The 16,908-nt window shown below is 41.9% G+C and overlaps 1 protein-coding gene across 1 annotated transcript; it reads left to right on the forward strand.

The window, feature by feature from the left end:
- Positions 1-751: 751 nt before the first annotated feature.
- Positions 752-15,727, forward strand: CETN3 (centrin 3). The gene is made up of 5 exons (XM_069880198.1): positions 752-824; positions 4,168-4,303; positions 6,045-6,159; positions 9,351-9,542; positions 15,313-15,727. The coding sequence occupies exons 1-5, from the start codon at positions 808-810 to the stop codon at positions 15,354-15,356; spliced, it is 504 nt and encodes a 167-aa protein (XP_069736299.1). The 5' UTR covers positions 752-807; the 3' UTR covers positions 15,357-15,727.
- The last annotated feature ends 1,181 nt before the right edge of the window (positions 15,728-16,908 follow it).

Raw genomic sequence — 16,908 nt, forward strand, 5'->3', positions numbered from 1 at the left:
GGAAGAACCTTTCCCGAAGGTCCAACCTAACACTCCCCTGGTGCACGTTCTTGCCATTCCCTTGGGTCCCGCCATTGGCCACCAGAAAGAACAGTGCCACCTCCTCCCGTCCTTGTGAGGCTTCCGTGGGCTGTGAGGAGGTCTCCCTTCAGTCTCCTCTTCTCCAGGCTGCAATTCTGCACTAGGTTTTTCTATCAAACACAGCCCTGCCCGCCTTGATCCCAGGTGCGGCCTCACTGATGCTAAGCACAGTGGAAGAATCCTTTCCCTGCTCCTGCTGGCCACAACCTGGCTGATGCAAGCCGGGATGCCTGCTGGCCATCTCGGCCACCTGGGATGGGAACCAGCATCCCGAGGCCCTTTCCCACCCACAGGAGCCCCCACAAAGCCTCCCAAAGCTCCGCCCCCTCGCGCTGACTGGCCTCTCAGCCAATGAAACGCTCGGTATGCGACCGGAGGCGGGATCAAAACCCTCCAGCGCCCAATCAGGTGCAGAGCCCTGTGCCGGCCCCGCCCCCTCTCTCTTGACTGGCAGATTGATCAGCCAATGGAAGGCGCACCTTGAGCCGGAAGGCGGGACGATCCCCGCCAGCGCATAATCAGACGCACGGCGTAGCTGCGCGTAACTGCCCGCCCCCTGCCCCGCCCCGCCTCCTCCCGCTTGACTGGCAGCAGTTTCAGCCAATGGAACGCGCGTCCTGCGCCAGGGGGCGGGACGAACCCCGGCCGCGCCCAATCAGGCTGCGGCGCGGCGGGAGCGGGTCGGAGCATTACGGGCGAGGGCAGCGCGGCGGGGCTCGCGGCAGCATGAGCCTGGCCTTGAGGTGGGTGCGAACCGGCAGCGGCTTTTCCCTCCCCAGTGAGGCCTGGCTGTTCACTCCCATCCCTTTCATGGGCTCTCTCTCTGTGTGTGTCTCCAATCCCTTTCATGGCCCCTCAGTCCCCCCTCATCCCTTTCATGGCCCCTCAGTCGTCCCCCCCCCCATCCCTTTCATGGCCCCTCAGTCCCCCCACCATCCCTTTCTGGCCCCTCAGTCCCCCACCATCCCTTTCGTGGCCCCTCAGCCCCCCCGTCCAATCCCTTTTATGGCCCCTCAGTCCCGTCCCCCCCCATCCCTTTCATGGCCCTTCAGCTCCCCCCCAATACCTTTCATGGCCCCTCTGTTCCTCCTTCCGGGGCCCCTTCGTGTCCTCCCCCCTCCTCACCCACTTCATGGTCTGTGGGGGAGTTCCCCTCCGGGTTGTCTGCAGCCGTACACCTTCAGAAAGGCGTTTAACAGCCATTAAGTTAGGCTGCCGACTTTGTTTTCACGGAATGCCCGCTGGAAGGGACCTGAAGGCTCATCTGGTTCAACCTTTTTCAGTCTGCAGCTTAAATGAGATGGTCCAGCACCCTGTCAAACTGAGCTCTGCATGTGTCCATTGTAGAGGAATCCGTCACTTCCCTGTGGAGATTATTCCGATGTTTTGCTTTTCTCATGGGAAAAACCTTTCTACTGGAACCCAACCGCAGTCTCCCCAGGAGCAAGTTATAACGATCACCCGTTGTCTTTTCCATGTGACTCTTCCTAAAAATGGGGTCTCCATTCTCTTTGCAGACACATCCTCTTTGCAGGACATGGTGATAAGGTCTTCCCTCAGTCTTCTCTCAAGGCTAAACAAACCCAGCTCTCTCAGGTTTCCTAGATCTCTGATGCATCTTAATGGTCCTTCTGCATCTCTTTGTTTTGTTTGGGTTTTGTTTTGTTTGGGATTCGGTTGCTTTGATGTAAAGCATCGCGGCTTATGAATTCCACACCTGGCAAATGTTTGTCTTCAGGTTTAATTAATAAGCTTACATGACATATGTCATCCTTGATCTTCAGTTCTGAGAACTTTATGCTTCATATGGTAAAAATGTTTGTAGAAGTGGCACTTAAATACCTCCATTTAAGTGCTGCTTCATCTTTTGAAATAATAACTTCATACTGAGCACTTAACAAACACTTGAGTAGCCAGATCTTTCTTCCAGGAGAGCTTGGCCTTAATCTGCTTTCAGGCTTCTAAATGGATTTATTTCATCATCTCATTTCACAAAATGTGGCCTCTCTGGATCTGAACTTCTCTCCCAGTCCTAATTATGTACCCAGCTCAGAGTTATTTTAGTGCTTCTAGAAGCTGTAGTAATCTGAAGCCTGTGTGAAGTCAGGCTGTCGGATTGGTCTGCTAAGGACTTCTCGCACTTTGAGGGAATCGTGGGCTGAGGCAGGTCTGGCTTGTGCAGCACTATTCATGTCTGCATTTGGAATTTTTACTGGTGTATCTTCAGGGGTTGTTGAAAGCTATATCCCTGTTGTGTGTTTAGTCTTTGTTTTTGATTAAAATTAGCAAATCCTTAATAAAGGAGAAGGAAAATCATCTCATTACAGGAGATTTGGAAAACAAATACTCTCAAAAAGCAGTTTTCTGTTCACACATGAGTAACGTTTATGCATTTGACAGTAGGTGACACAGCACGCGTTTTGTCTCTGGTGTAAATAAACAAAGGAGTATAAAAAGCCTTTTCCTGAAAGCAGAATGTAAGTTATACAACAATTTGGATTAAAAAGGACTTCTGGAAGTCATCTGGTCCAGGGTCCCAAAAATTTCACGTGATGGAGACTGTCTCCTAGTGCAACATGCCAGTACAGAAACAATCACACTGAGAAAATGTTTCCCCTTTGATCTAGCTGCAATTCCTTGTACTCTGTAGTTGTTTTCCTTTCACTGTGCTCCTCTCGGGGGAAGCTGTCTCTTCAGGGTAGTCCCGGAACACCTCCAGGGATGGGCCATCCACGACTTCTCTGGTTAACCTGTGTTAGTGCCTCACCACCCTCACTGGAAAACATTTCTTCCCAAGATCCAACCTAAATCATTCTGGATGGTGAGGGGCAGCACTGAGATCCCCACTCCTTAGCCCTTCCTTGTCTAGGCCTGCTGCCCCACACACCCTGGATGGAACAAACCCAGCTCCCTCAGCATCTCCTGTGTCATGTCCTGCAGCCACCAGCCATAGTAGTCTGCCACGACCTTACCCATTTTCTCTACATCTCTTATGTGTCGGGGTGTCCGCAGCTGGGCGCAGCACATCTGGTGTGGCCTCATCATCACAGGATGGAGGGGATTTACCACTAAATTAATCAATTAATCTGTGGTTGTCCCAGCATGCTGCTGAGCTCCACACGTGCTTGCTTCTTCTAAGAGTGTACCTTGAGTCCTGTTGCTGCCTTAGCTGATATGATCTCTTATCTCAAAACCACTATGTTTTTTAGAGTTCTTGCTCTGAAATGGACATTTTCCAAGCAGTTACTCTGAGTACAGTAGCCAGTCTTTCTGATGTGAATAAAACACAGTTACAGCAAGACTTACTTTTTCCTGGTTTGGTCCAAAGTATCTTTTATTGGTGGCATTGTTGTCAGTAAATTCAACTGTGATTCCCAAAATATGAATTGTATCTTCTGTCTGCTATCTGAAAATTTAATCTTATTTCTACACTAGCAAAGGAAAAGAGAGCTGTCCTTGAGCAAAATGCTAGTTTGCAGGGATTGTATCTTTTGTACGTGGCAAAACGAGAGCAGAAAGTCCTTAGCGCTGTGTGTGATTCGAAGGATTTTAAAAGACTCATACATACCATTTATTGAAGAACTGCTACTGGCAACAAAGCCTATTTATGGTACCTAAGTCACACTGTAGTGGCCAGACAACCCGACCGTCTGGCCTGGTTAAGCCTTTAGCAGTCTGTCTGTCTCAAAAATCTTTCTTCTAAGCCGCAGTTTAGAAATAAAGGAGTTAGATAATGTTTTAAGGAGTTAGATAATTTCAAATACTGATCTAGTTTTTAATCTCAATTATTCTTTTCAAGTAGTAGTTTTTCTCCACTCTTTGTTCAGTAGTTGCTGTTACTTATTAACCAAAATGGCTGTGCTGGTTTTATTTTGAGTGGGGGAATGAAGACATCATTCCACTTTCACAAAGGAATTGTCTGTTTCGAGTGTTACTTTTAACTGGGAAGATAAACTGAGAAAAGATTGAATGGAGAAAGTAGTGAGCTGTGCAATTAGGCTGAGTTGCCAAATGGTGGAAAAAATTCCTACAGTAGTATTTTCCCACTAGAAATCAATTACATTTAATTTCTTTCTTACTATATAGAAATGAGCTTTCAGTAGACAAAACTAAGAAGAAAAAGAGAAGAGAACTGACTGAGGAACAGAAGAAAGAAATTAAAGATGCCTTCGAGTTGTTTGATACAGATAAAGATAGTGCAATAAATTACCATGAATTGAAGGTAAAAGTTTTTTTCATTTAATCAGTTTTTTTCATGGATGTCTGCTTCTTAGTGAGTTGTTAAGACATTGACTGTGTCTTTTAAAATGTTCCATGTTCCAGATCACTTTCTAGAGTAAAGCACTGAGGTTATTCAGAAAGGAAAAAAGAAGTAATACTGCATTGGTATAAGAATGAGCTTTTCTTGCCCCACTGTGTACTGACACAGTAACAGGTTTGCTGTGGCATCCTGCACAGCACTGGTCTGCACTCTTCCCAGGGTGGTAGCTTGGACAGATGATTCGGTGGGAGAAGCTCTTGAAAAGCTGCTTGATTCTCTTCAAAGGCGCTGAGTAATCTGAAGCCTCCTGTTGTGAAAATCCACAGCTGTCAGAGGCTTAGGTAAAAGATATAAATCAAATTTTAAGACTGTTGACTGCAAACCAGAGTTTACCTGCTCATATTTTTCAGCAGGGAGCCTGTGGATTGTAGGAATGGGGTGTGCTTTCTGCTGTGCATATGGGAGGCTCCGTAGTTTCTCCCCCGAGTGAAGGCTTCTGCTGTTGTTGGTTATCAGCAAGTCGAGGTTAGGATGGCAGCCTTTTCTAGTGAGTCTACCTGGCTGGAAGTCTGTAGAAGTAGTATATGAAATTTGCTAAAGTAACTTTAAATATTTATGGGTTTTTGTTCTAATTATACTGTGTCAAGAACAAAAAGTGTTTCTGTCAGTATTGGATGAGAGTCTTCGGGGAAGGGATACTTCATCCAACCCACTAGCTCCGCATTCTATCTCTACCAAGCAGCACAGGGAGGGGGGGGAAATGAAAACCCTCTAATCTTTACTTTAATTGCTATGAAAGGAATGTCTTAAATATAGCAATTCCCTTCTCTTTATTTCAGAGTTTGGGTATTTCACCTGTGGTGTAAGCCACATTGAGCGGGGTAGTACCTGAGACTATTTTAGAATTGTTAGTATGCTTTTTCCAGTTATGGTATGCTTTCAGTTCCCAGCTGACGTGATTATTTGCACAGCAGTTTCTTAGCTGTTCAATTAGATATTGTAGTCCTGAAGATAATACTGTGTAAGAGCAAAATATATAAAGAACAGTCTCCTTCTCTACAAAATCAGTATATGGCATAGATTTTTGAATGCCTGCGTTCAATAGGATTGCAGTTTTCCACTTCTGGTTTAGTGTGTATGCTCATCAGTTTGGAGGAAGTAAAGGTAGTATGCTCTGTAAAATTAACATCTCAGTTGCATTGGGCAAATAAAGATGTGCTCCTCACCTAATGAAGACATAAAATTATAGGTGGGTTTGTGGTGTTCACAGGAAAAGCAGTAAAATAACTCGTAACAGGAATTACAAAGCCATGAACATGTAAACACTTTGTGTGACTACTAAAGAATAATTTGAACGATGATTTTCAGTTTTATCTTTGAAAAAGGATCAGTTCTTAAAATACTTTCGGAATCCAAGAAAATAAATCTGTGTGTCCTACAGTCCAGTCCAAAAAAACACTGGAAGTGCAAAGGCTAATTTTGTCACTGTAACTTGATGTCCCACTTGCTAATCGTGTTTTTAGGGATTTTTTTAATATCCAGAGCTTTTTTCCTTTTATTAATTTTGTTTATTATTGTTGCTAAAAGTCTGATACACACCATCTCTCTTGGGCAAGAAAATAATTGCTGAAAATAAAAATTAATCAGTTAAATCCATGTTTTAATCTTCATATATGCTTGCACTTCTGTTTCATTCCAAAAGGTGGCAATGAGAGCCTTAGGTTTTGATGTGAAAAAAGCGGATGTCCTGAAAGTACTTAAGGATTATGATCGAGAAGCAACTGGCAAGATCACCTTTGAAGATTTTAATGAAGTTGGTATGTATTTGATTGTGTACTATAGGCTTAGCCTATAGTAGTGACTGCAATTTGGAAGCAATGCGTTGTGTATTTTTTCAGTTATCTAGTTATATTAAGAAATGGAAGTAGAAGATTTTATGCTTTCCTTAGTAAAAGTGAATAGTAGAGGAAAAGAAATGTTTGTATTCCGAATATTTGGTTTCATATGTAGAGATGAACAATAGCCAGAGTAAAAAAGGAAATAGAGTATACACAGTCCTAATGTTTTTCAAACTTATACAGAGGAATAAGTGCTTAATTAAAATATAGATGTTCTTGTCTTGATTATGGATTTTATGAGGGTCTCCTTCCTGCTGCAAAAAAGTATTTGGTGTGGCATTTAGAATCATAGAATGTTTTGCATTGGAAGGGACCTTAAAGTCTATCCAGTCCCAGCCCCCCTATTATGAGCAGTGACACTTCCCACTGGATCAGGTTGCTCAAAGCCCCATCCAGCCTGGCCTTGAACACCTCCAGGGATGGCTAATCCTCAACTTCCCAGTCTGTGCCAGTGCCTTACCACCCTCATCGTGAAGAATTTCTTCTTAATGTCTGATCTAAATCTTCCTCCTTTCAATTTAAAGCCATCCCACCTTACCCTATCACTCCATGTCACAGCTTTCTTGTAGCCCCTTCAGGGTAGTGGAAGGCTGCTCTAAGGTCTCTTTGGAGCCTTCTCTTCTCCAGGCTGAACAACCCCAACTCTCTTGGCCTGTGCTTATAGCAGAGGTGCTGCAGCCCTCTGATCATCTTTGTGGCCTCTTCTGGACCTGTCCCAACAGTTCCATTTCCTTCTTCTGTTGGGGATCCCAGTACTGGACACAGGACTCCAGGCGGGTCTCATGAGACTGGAGTACAGGGGGCAGAATCTTCTCCTTTGCCTTGCTGGCCGCAGTTCTGATACAGCCCAGGATATGGTTGGTCTTTCATGGGAGGAACTGTATACACAAACTCATAAACTGAACACAGACTTTACATATAGATGAGAGAAACTGAAGCAGATGTTAAATATTGTGCTTCAAGGATTTTCAGCTGCTGATAAAAACAGTGGAATTTCATTAGGCTGTTTCTTTCATCTGAAAGTTGTGTACTGCACAGTTTGGCATACTTTGAGTATGTTGTGATCTGCATAATTTTTAAAGATTAAAGTTTCTTTGAAGATTTTCTGTTTGTTGCACATAATTTATACTTTTCCATACAATCTATGTTTACTGAAAAACGAAGCTGTATGGGAATTCCCCATGTGTGGCTTTATATCTGTTTCATTATTCCAGCCCACGTGTTCAAGGTATTAGATTTCTTGAAATTTTCTGGAAGAAAACAAAACCTAGTGTAGTACATGTGTATTTGCTCTTGGCTATGAATAATAGTCTATTTAGTGTGGCAAAGCTGTTATTGATTGAAATGTGGCAAATTATAATGATTTAACAGGTTGGGATTGGACAAAATGCGTTGTTAGTAGCAGGCAGTACTTTTGTAGTTGTGTTCTTGGTTAGAGCAAATATATGTCAGAAAAGAACTGAAAATAAAGCCTATGGGGAAATATACATGATCAGTCCTGATTTAAAATAAAAAAAAAAGAGTATTGATTTACTGGTAATAATAATAATACTGCAATTATGTCATTATGCCTTAATATTATATTATTGAATATGGTGTAATTAATGTGTAATTATCTTCTAATTCCTGATACTCAGTCCCATCGTTGTTCATTGTTTCCTGGTTCTGTCCTGGCAGTCTGTATGGGCAGTCAACAAATGCTGCGAGAAGCTAGGAAAATTCACATTGAAAGCACAGTGTGTACTTGGAAGGCAATTGAACCTGTGCCCAAACTTGAGCCGGATTTGAGTGTTGCTATGACTCAATATCACCTTGACACAGAATTAAACATGACAAGCAGACAGACTAGGGAGTTGGAGGAAGTAGGTTACAGCAGCTTTAATTGTAATGAGCTGCTGAATATAGCTAAACAACTCTTGAGCTATCATTTTTTTGTAATTTATTGTTATTTATGATTTCAGATCTAGGAATGACCCCTGTGAAACTTAGAGATGCAATTACATTTTTTCTTGTTCTGTACAACCACGTTGCCGATAATTTTTGGAGACCTACTGCTCATGTTGCAGCTGCCTTTTTGCCACAGAAGTAGAATTTTTCAGATGATGTGATACTGTCATGCAGCCTAGTTGTTTTAAATGAAAATATTTAACTTCAGTATAAATCTGAGGGATTTATTTAGACATAAAAGCTTCATTGCTGTAGAGAACTTGTATAAGCTTGAGTCTAATATTTCCCTGTCAGATTCGCTGAGCCAGAGCAAGCATTCTGTCTGCAGGCAGCAGCAGATGCTAAATGGTTCTCTGTGTGCGAACAGAGTTGATGTGTTTTTAATGGCTTGATGAAAGTCGTAAATAGCAAGTCCTGTAATACAGGATTAGCAGGTACAGAGATGTAAAGATACTTACAGCCAGTTCCAGAAATGTCTGAAGTAATTACTTGAAAAATATTTTATGTGGTCAGTTTGTCTTTTCTTTTTTGGAAACTGACAAATGGCTTTGATAAAAGGGATAATAAAGACTAATGAATCCTTTCAGAATTAACATCTTGTAGTTCATAGCAGTGTCCTTTTCACAACTCCTGGGCTTAGTTTTTTGAGGGGTGTTGGTTAGTGTAGTTTTGTATTTAAAAGAGAGGTTCCATGTGAATGATTTATGTTACTGAGTGTTTCAGTATTCCCTGCAAGTCAAAGTTCTATCCTGATCAAAACACATTAAAGAATTCACTCTTCATATGTCAGAGTGGATATTTTTCTGAAAGGTAAGTCTAGAACAGAGTGGACCTGGGTATAATTTTTATTGTTATTGAAAAGTGTGTTGAAAGATTGAGCGTGTCTAAATTGCCATGGAGTTCTCCACTGCAACAGGTAAGTCGCAAAGAGAAACTCAGCTTGGGGAAAGAGAGATCTTAGAATGATTTGGGTTGGAAAGGACCTTAAAGATGAGACGGGGATGTCAGCTAGCAGCAAATATGCATGATTAATTAAAATATTTAAAAATGAACAAAAGGGTGAAATGGGAAGTGTGTGTGCTTGATATTGCTTCAATCTGCTCAGTTCATTTCGAGTTTGCCTTTCAGTTATTTCTAGTCTAACTTAATTATCCTTCTTACAGTGACTGATTGGATATTGGACAGAGACCCACAAGAAGAAATACTTAAGGCATTCAAATTGTTTGATGATGACGACTCTGGTAAAATAAGTCTGAGAAACCTTCGCCGGGTTGCTAGAGAATTGGGTGAAAATATGTCTGATGAAGAACTACGGGCTATGATTGAAGAATTTGATAAGGATGGAGATGGAGAAAGTACGTGTTAGATAAAAACACCCATACAGTCTGTTCTTAATTTTCTACCCTTTTAAAATGTTGTTCTGTTGTGAAAATGTCCATTTTGTTTTCCTTCTAAATAACTTTTAGCTCAAGCTTAATTTAGCTTACAAATAACAGAAATTGAGCTACTAGTCCTGGTAACACATCTTGGAGTCTAAAAGTCCAGTTGGTTTCACTTGTTGATTCACTACAAATTTAACCAGTGTGAAAGTGTAGTTGAAGGTGGAAGTAGTTGAACTGGTACATGGGAGGTTCCATGTACCTACATTGCATTACATGGAGTCCTGCATGCAGTTCTGGCGTCTCCAACACAGGAAGGATGTGGATCTGTTGGAATGAGTTAAGAGGAGGCCAGGAAGATGATCTGAGGGCTGGAGCATCTCCTGTATAAAGACGTAGTGAGAGAGTTGGGGTTGTTCAGCCTGGAGAAGAGAAAGCTGCAGGGAGACCTTAGAGCAGCTTCCTTCCTGCTTAAAGGAGGCTACAGGAAAGCCTGGGAGGGCTCTTTATCAGAGAGTGCAGGGATAGGATGAAGGGTAACAGTTTTAAGCTGAGAGAGAGATTTAGAGCAGATATTAGGAAGATTTTTTTTTCTCATGAGGGTAGTGAAGCACAGCAACAGGTTACCTAGAGAAGCTGTAGCTGCCCCATCCCTGGAAGTGTTCAAGGCCGGGTTGGATGGAGCAACCTGATCCAGCAGGAGGTGTCCCTGCCTATGGCAGGGGCTTGGAACTCGATGGACTTTAAGGTCCCTTCCAGCTCGAACCAGTCTATGATTCAGTGATTCTATGGTTTTTATTTCCTTATAAATCAGTAAAAGGATTAAAGTGCTAAAAGAAACTATTCTGATTGCTTAGTCACTATTCTGAAGCAGTGATGTGTCACTGTTGTGATTTCAGCATGCTAGTCAGGCACAGAGTGTTGAGCTAGGGTGTACCTGGGTCTGTGCAGGGTCAGCTTTGGGTGAGTCTTTAATGTATTTCTGAACTTACGAGTCTGGAAGAACATAGTGTGAAAAACGTGTCTGGGCAATTGACAAGGTCCATAGAGAGTGAGCTGCAGAAGGGATTTATGAGTTAGTTAAGGAATGAATTAATAAATCCATTTAGATACTATGCCTATTAAATATTCGTGAGTACTGAAACTTAAGGGTTTTTTTCATTAACTTGAAACCACACTTGTATTTACACCAGAATCCTTAATATCTGAATTTCAGGGACTGGTCATTTGAGCCTGCGTACCTGAACGTTGCATTTTTAACAGTCACTGAAGCCTTCAGGCTGTTTCTTTCAGGATAGTGACTCGTGTCTGGGATTTTGCTAGCAACTACTCCAGTTGCAACAGTATTTCTTCTTGTAAGCAACTGCATCTGTAGACTCCAAACCCTTAGTGCTAGTGAAATAAAAATTGTGGTGCTGTCAGCCCTGTGGCAGATGCTCCTCTGCTGTTTGAGAGCAATGTTATCTCACACTTGGGAATACAGTTACTTAGGTGCTGAAACAACCCTTTTTCTTTCAAGAGAAAAAGCAGGACATTTGAAACATGGTCAGTGTTGTGGAAATCTGAACCTTTCATTCAATTGTGGTGATGTAAATACTGTTTGTGGAGACAAAGGTAGTAAAAGGCCAGGACAGTGTTTATGTTGACACTGTTACTATTGTTGTAAGCGTTGAGAAAAATGCATGGTTTCTTTTCTTTTGGAGCTATTGTTTTCTAATATCTTTCTGTGAGCAGAGGCCATGGTTCCTTGATAAATCTGTTCCGTGTAATAATGATGTTCCTTTGCACTCCTAGCTGTGTCCTGCTCATTTCTTGCACTGGCTGCATCTGATCCCACTGGTGAGATGTTTAGGGGAGACAAGACAGGAGAAAACTATTCTTTTAGGTTTTTAAAGTTTTTTTTTTCTCACTGCTTAGTTCCTTGAACTGTGTTACTGCTTGATCAGGCTTTCTTGGAGCTGCATCCTGAGAAAATAGATTTTGTTTTTTCTCAGTGTTTCCTGTGGGATAATTGAAGCAAGTCACTATAGTGGAAGCTGCAAATCCTGTTTTCATGCACCTATCTGAGTGCAGTGACACACAGGATTGCTGCTGTGGTTTCCAGTAGACAATAGGATACCTATTTACTTCCTTTTTAGTGGCTGTATGGCAGGCTAGGAATGATACCTATTTTCTCAGTCCATTAGATTGATTGCTAGTCTAGGTACATACTTCAATTTTGACCTTGTTTTGCTTTTAAAAGGAAGAGTTGTAGGGACATTGCATTGGTAGCTTTACTTTTTTCAGATTCATTTCACTTTTGTTTTGAAGGTGCAGCTGTAGAGGTGAGTGAGAGTAGAAGTCATCTGCAAGCACGTTTTATCCTGTGTCACTCTCCTGGAGCTGGCAACTGCGATGTCAGAATCATGAGTATTTTTCTGTCATGTAGCTATTTGGTCACCAAACCTAAGCGCAGACCATTAGCTCCTTTCAGAGAGGTTACTGAGTTTTAGGTCAGTGCTGCATTTTCAAATTCAGATTGATCAGCTAAGAGTGGGTGGCTCACCTCCCTCTTACTCATTTATCGTTCATTCTCTTTGTTAAAGCAGTCAAGCAGGAGATCAGATATGGAAGACTGACAGCCTAATGTTTGTGTATAGTGCTGTTTATCCTTAAGGTTCTGAGTGTTTTCTGTTCTTGAAAGAAAACTGATGCTGTCTCTAGCTTTGTAAGATTCATTCTGAAGAAGTAAATAATCATGTGAATCACTGTTCCACTTAGCTTCAAACATCTGGGTCATGTAGCAAAATCTTGCTGTCATCTAATTCTCCTTCTTTGCCTGCCAAGCAAAAAAATGCCTGAAACTATTAATTGGTAGCATTCTTAATTGATACTTAAAATACAGGAGTAACAACACTTGTGGCTTAATGCCCTTCTGCCATCTGAGAGATTGTTCTCTTCGTAGTAAAATAAGGTATGTTGTGTGATAGCCAGGCTGTTTGAACCCCTGCATTTCCAGTGAAATCACTGAGTTGTGCTGGTGCACTGTACATAAGTTTCCATATAGGGAAGTATTTTTGACATATTTCTGTCTGCCTTAAAAAGATAATCTTATTTTACATTTTCCTAGTCTTAGGAATGGTTTCAGGTTTGGACCATGACTGTTTTTAGAAACTCTATGCTGTCAGTTCATGCAGTTCTTGTCATCTTGTGTGGATGAACCTGTAGGAAATACAGTCCAGTCTTAGGTCTTGGGTTCTGTCACAGAATTAGGGGAAAGGAGATCTTCACTGAGCTAAAATGCTCCTTTAAGTCTCCGGAGTCCAAGTCAACAATTTCTTCATGTTAGCTGCAATAATAGTTTGTTCTTTTATGATCATTCTTGTCATGGAATTGAGGGAAATCTGGCCCTACTAATCATAGAATCAAAGAAAGGATTGGGTTGGAAGGGTCCTTAAAGCCCATCCAGTCCCAGCCCCCGTGTCATGCGCCGGGACACTTCCCACTGGACCAGGCTGCCCAAGGTCCCACCCAACCTGGCCTTCCACACCTCCAGGGATGGGGCAGCCACAGCTTCTCTGGACAACCTGTGCCAGTGCCTCACCACACTCATCATGAAGAATTTCTTCCTAATGTCTAATTTAAATCTTTCCCCTTCCAATTTAAAGCCATTCCCCCTCATCCCTGCATCCCCTGATAAAGAATCCATCTCCAGCTTTCCTGTAGCCCCTTCAGGTACTGGAAGCTGTGCTAAGGTCTCTCTGCAGCTTTCTCTTCTCCAGGCTGAACAACCCCAACTCTCTTGGCCTGTAGCAGGGGTGCTCCAGCCCTCAGGTCATCTTTATGGCCTCTTCTGGACCCATTCCGACAGTTCCATATCCTTCTTTTGTTGGGGATTCCAGATCTGGACACAGGACTCCAGGTGGGGTCTCACGAGAGCAGAGTAGAGTGAAAAGACTTGAGATTGCTTATGACTTCATTGCGTATAACTTGTGAACAGATCCTGAGTCTGAGGATGATTAACTTGGTTAGTGGGGATTGTAACTATGCTTCTCTTTGCAGTTTGTTTGAATGTTACAAAACCTGTTTTTCATCATAATATTGTATTTCTGCTCTGCAATTTTATTTATCAAAGAATTTTTAAATCAGAGTATTTTGGGGAGGTTGTTTGTGTTTGTGCTGTTATTGTGCTGTCACTGTGATAAAGGTATGGAAATGCTTTTTAAAGCAGAAGAGCTGTAGCTCTGTAGGCCACCAGAGGAGATTTTGGTTGGATATCAGAAGGAATTTATTTACTGAAACAGTTGTTAGGCGTTGGAAGAGGCTGCCCGGGAAGGTGGTTGAGTCACTGTCCTCGGAGGTGTTTAATAGATGAGTAGATCTCGTACTTGGGAACACAGTCTGGTGACAAACTTAGTAGGACTGGATAGGTGGTTGGACTCAATGATCTTCTAGCTCTTTTCCAGCCAAAACCATTCTGTGATTCTGTATGATAGACCAGTATTTCAGAGCATAGGGTCCTAAGGTAGGCTAAATCTATTTGTTTCACATTTGAAATGTGTCCCAGTAGGGCAGATTTAGCTTTGTGTTTTTCATATTCTCTACTATGGTTTAATTTGTTTATTTTTTCCTTCTAGCTGTAAATGTAGATCTTACTTGGCAGTGCTTTGTTTAGGATTAGCTTGGTCACATTGGCTGGGACAGTTAATTGTCAGGGAGAATTTTTCAAACGTGTCTGGTCTCTTCTGTACGCTGAATTACTCTCATCGTTCCCCATTAATGGTAATTAGTTGCAGAGAGAACATGTTCATTGGTTAACTCTTTCACAGTGGCCCTGTTTTAACATATGAGTAAGGTCAATAGCTCAGGTATAAGTGCAGAAAAATAATTAATGACTGCTAATTAATTTATTATTATGACTTAATTTCTTCAAGTACATTTGTGTAATAATTTCTGTTAATTATAACTGAGGAATGAAGAAAGTTCAGATGGAGAAAAGCTTGTCAAAACCCCATTTCAATTCTAGCTAATTTATTAATTCATTAGTAAATTATCTTTAAAATTCATTTTGTATTTGACAAGTGTTACAGGCTTGAGAGAAAGAAAAAACACTGGTTTTCAGAGCCAGGTTTGGACGTGAACGTCTGAATCGTGCTTTTTAAGAATAAAACCAAATTTGATTGTACTGGAGCTGCAGCTTTGTTCCTTGAGAAGTACTCGTTTAGTACAAGCCATTTACCACTTTTTGACTTTTGTATAAATCTTTAAAAGTCATAGTAATAAAATGTTATAGTTTTGCTTAACCATCCGTGGAGGTGTTTAAGGCACGGGTGGACGAGGTGCTAAGGGGCATGGTTTAGTGTTTGATAGGAATGGTTGGACTCGATGATCCGGTGGGTCTCTTCCAGCCTGGTTATTCTATGATGCTATGATTCTATGATTCTTTTTACGTACTTCTCTCAGTCTTGCTTTTTATCTAGGTTTACTTTTACTTCAATAATTAGAAATCATAGCTTGAGCTAGATTCTAACTTAAGTATTCCACATAATTAGGCTTGCATTCTGACTTTTACATGAAAAAAAAGTGCAAAATCTCTGTTCTAGAACCAAAAACTCTGAACTTGTAAACCCTGATCAGTAATGGATCAGACATAATGAGTACTGAGTGGGAAACCTTAAAGTAAAAAGTGCAACACAGACATGAATTATTTTCTTTTCTGTTTTATGGATGTTTGCTGTTTGTCTAATGATTTTCTCTCTTTCTACAGTCAACCAAGAAGAGTTCATTGCTATTATGACTGGAGATATTTAGCAGCAGCAAAGAAGGGATGAACTCAGCACAAAAAGGGGAATTGTTGACAGCTTCCATTCATTTCTGTAGCTGGAGTCATGCAGAAAATTGCTTTTCGCACAGGACCAAAATAAAGACAGGTTTTATGCACTGATAGCTCACTATTTTGTATCGCTGAATATGATCACTAATTGATATATCATTTTAGAGCAACTATGTAATGCTGCATTTCAGAATATTTAAGTACTCATTTGTAAGATAGCTTTGTATAGGATTTCTAAATTGTATTATAAGAACCTTTTGAGGTTGACTTTGCGTTAGGATTAGCTGTGGCCTTAGTTTTGATACATAAGGTTTGACAAACTTCCATTTTAATAAAATTCTCTTTAATATTACTGCTTCAAAGTCTTATTTTTGAAGTTTAAACTAGACTGTAATGGAGAATCCTTCAGAGAAAAGAGGGGTTTTTTTTTTCATTTATAGGCTTGTGCTTCTGCCAGTGCCTGAGAACCCTTTTGGTGAAGCAAGTTTTCCCTATATCCAATCTGAACCCACCTTGGTGCAACTTGAGGCACCAACCTCTCATCCTATCACCTGTCACTTGGGAAAAGAGACCAGCACCCACCTTGCCACAACCTCCTTTCAGGCAGTTGTAGACAGTGATGAGACGTCCACTCAGCACCTTTTTCTCCAGGCTAAACAAACCCAGTTCTCTCAGCCGCCTCTTACAAGCTTTGTTCTCCAGACCCTTCCCCAGCTATGTTGCCCTTCTCTGGATGCGCTCCAGCCCCTCATGTTCTTGTGGTGAGGGGTCCAGAACTTAACACGGAATTCGAGGTGTGACCTCACCAATGTGGAATCCAGGGGCACAATCACTTCCCTGGTCCTGTTGGCCACACGGTGATAGAAGCCAAGATGCTATTGGCCTTCTTGGCTACCTGGACCGTTGCCGACTCGCATTCAGCTGCTGTCGACTAACAGTCCTAGGTCCTTCTCTGCCAGGCAGCTTTCCAGCCACTCTTCCACAAGCCTGTAGCACTACCTGGGGTTGTTGTGTCCCACGTGCAGGACCCAGCAGCTGACCATGTTGAATGTCATCCCATTGATCTCAGCCCGTGGATCCAGCCTGTCCATGTCCCTCTCTGTAGAGCCTCCCTACTCTCAAGGAGATTGACACTTCCACCCAGCTTAGTGTCCTCCGCAAACTTACTGATGTTGGGTGCACTCAACCCCCTCATCCAGATCATCAATACAGATACTGAACAGGATTGAACTCATCACTAAGCCCTGGGGAACAGAACCTGGGACCAGCCTTCAACTGAATTTAACTCCATTTACTACCAAAGAGGGAAAAGAAACAATCAATGTAGTATTTAGAGGTGCTATCTTGAAGTTTGGCTTTATTGTTTCTCTGCTTGCTGTTGGGGAGATTGCTGTTATTGGGGAGATTTTTGCATTCCAAAAGCAAGGCTGTTTTGTGCTGCTGAGCTTCTTGCTCTTGAGTAGTGGTGGTGTCACAATTCATCTTGTTTTTTCTTGCTGCTCAAGAGCCACTGGTAATTGTGATCAATTT

The sequence above is a fragment of the Phaenicophaeus curvirostris genome, chromosome Z (genome assembly GCF_032191515.1).
Source record: "Phaenicophaeus curvirostris isolate KB17595 chromosome Z, BPBGC_Pcur_1.0, whole genome shotgun sequence".
Classification (NCBI taxonomy): Eukaryota; Metazoa; Chordata; class Aves; order Cuculiformes; family Cuculidae; genus Phaenicophaeus; species Phaenicophaeus curvirostris.

Coding starts and splice junctions, on each gene's coding strand:
- CETN3 (XM_069880198.1), top strand. Junction 6,160..9,350: donor TGAAGATTTTAATGAAGTTG/GTATGTATTTGA, acceptor TCCTTCTTACAG/TGACTGATTGGATATTGGAC. Junction 9,543..15,312: donor TAAGGATGGAGATGGAGAAA/GTACGTGTTAGA, acceptor CTCTTTCTACAG/TCAACCAAGAAGAGTTCATT.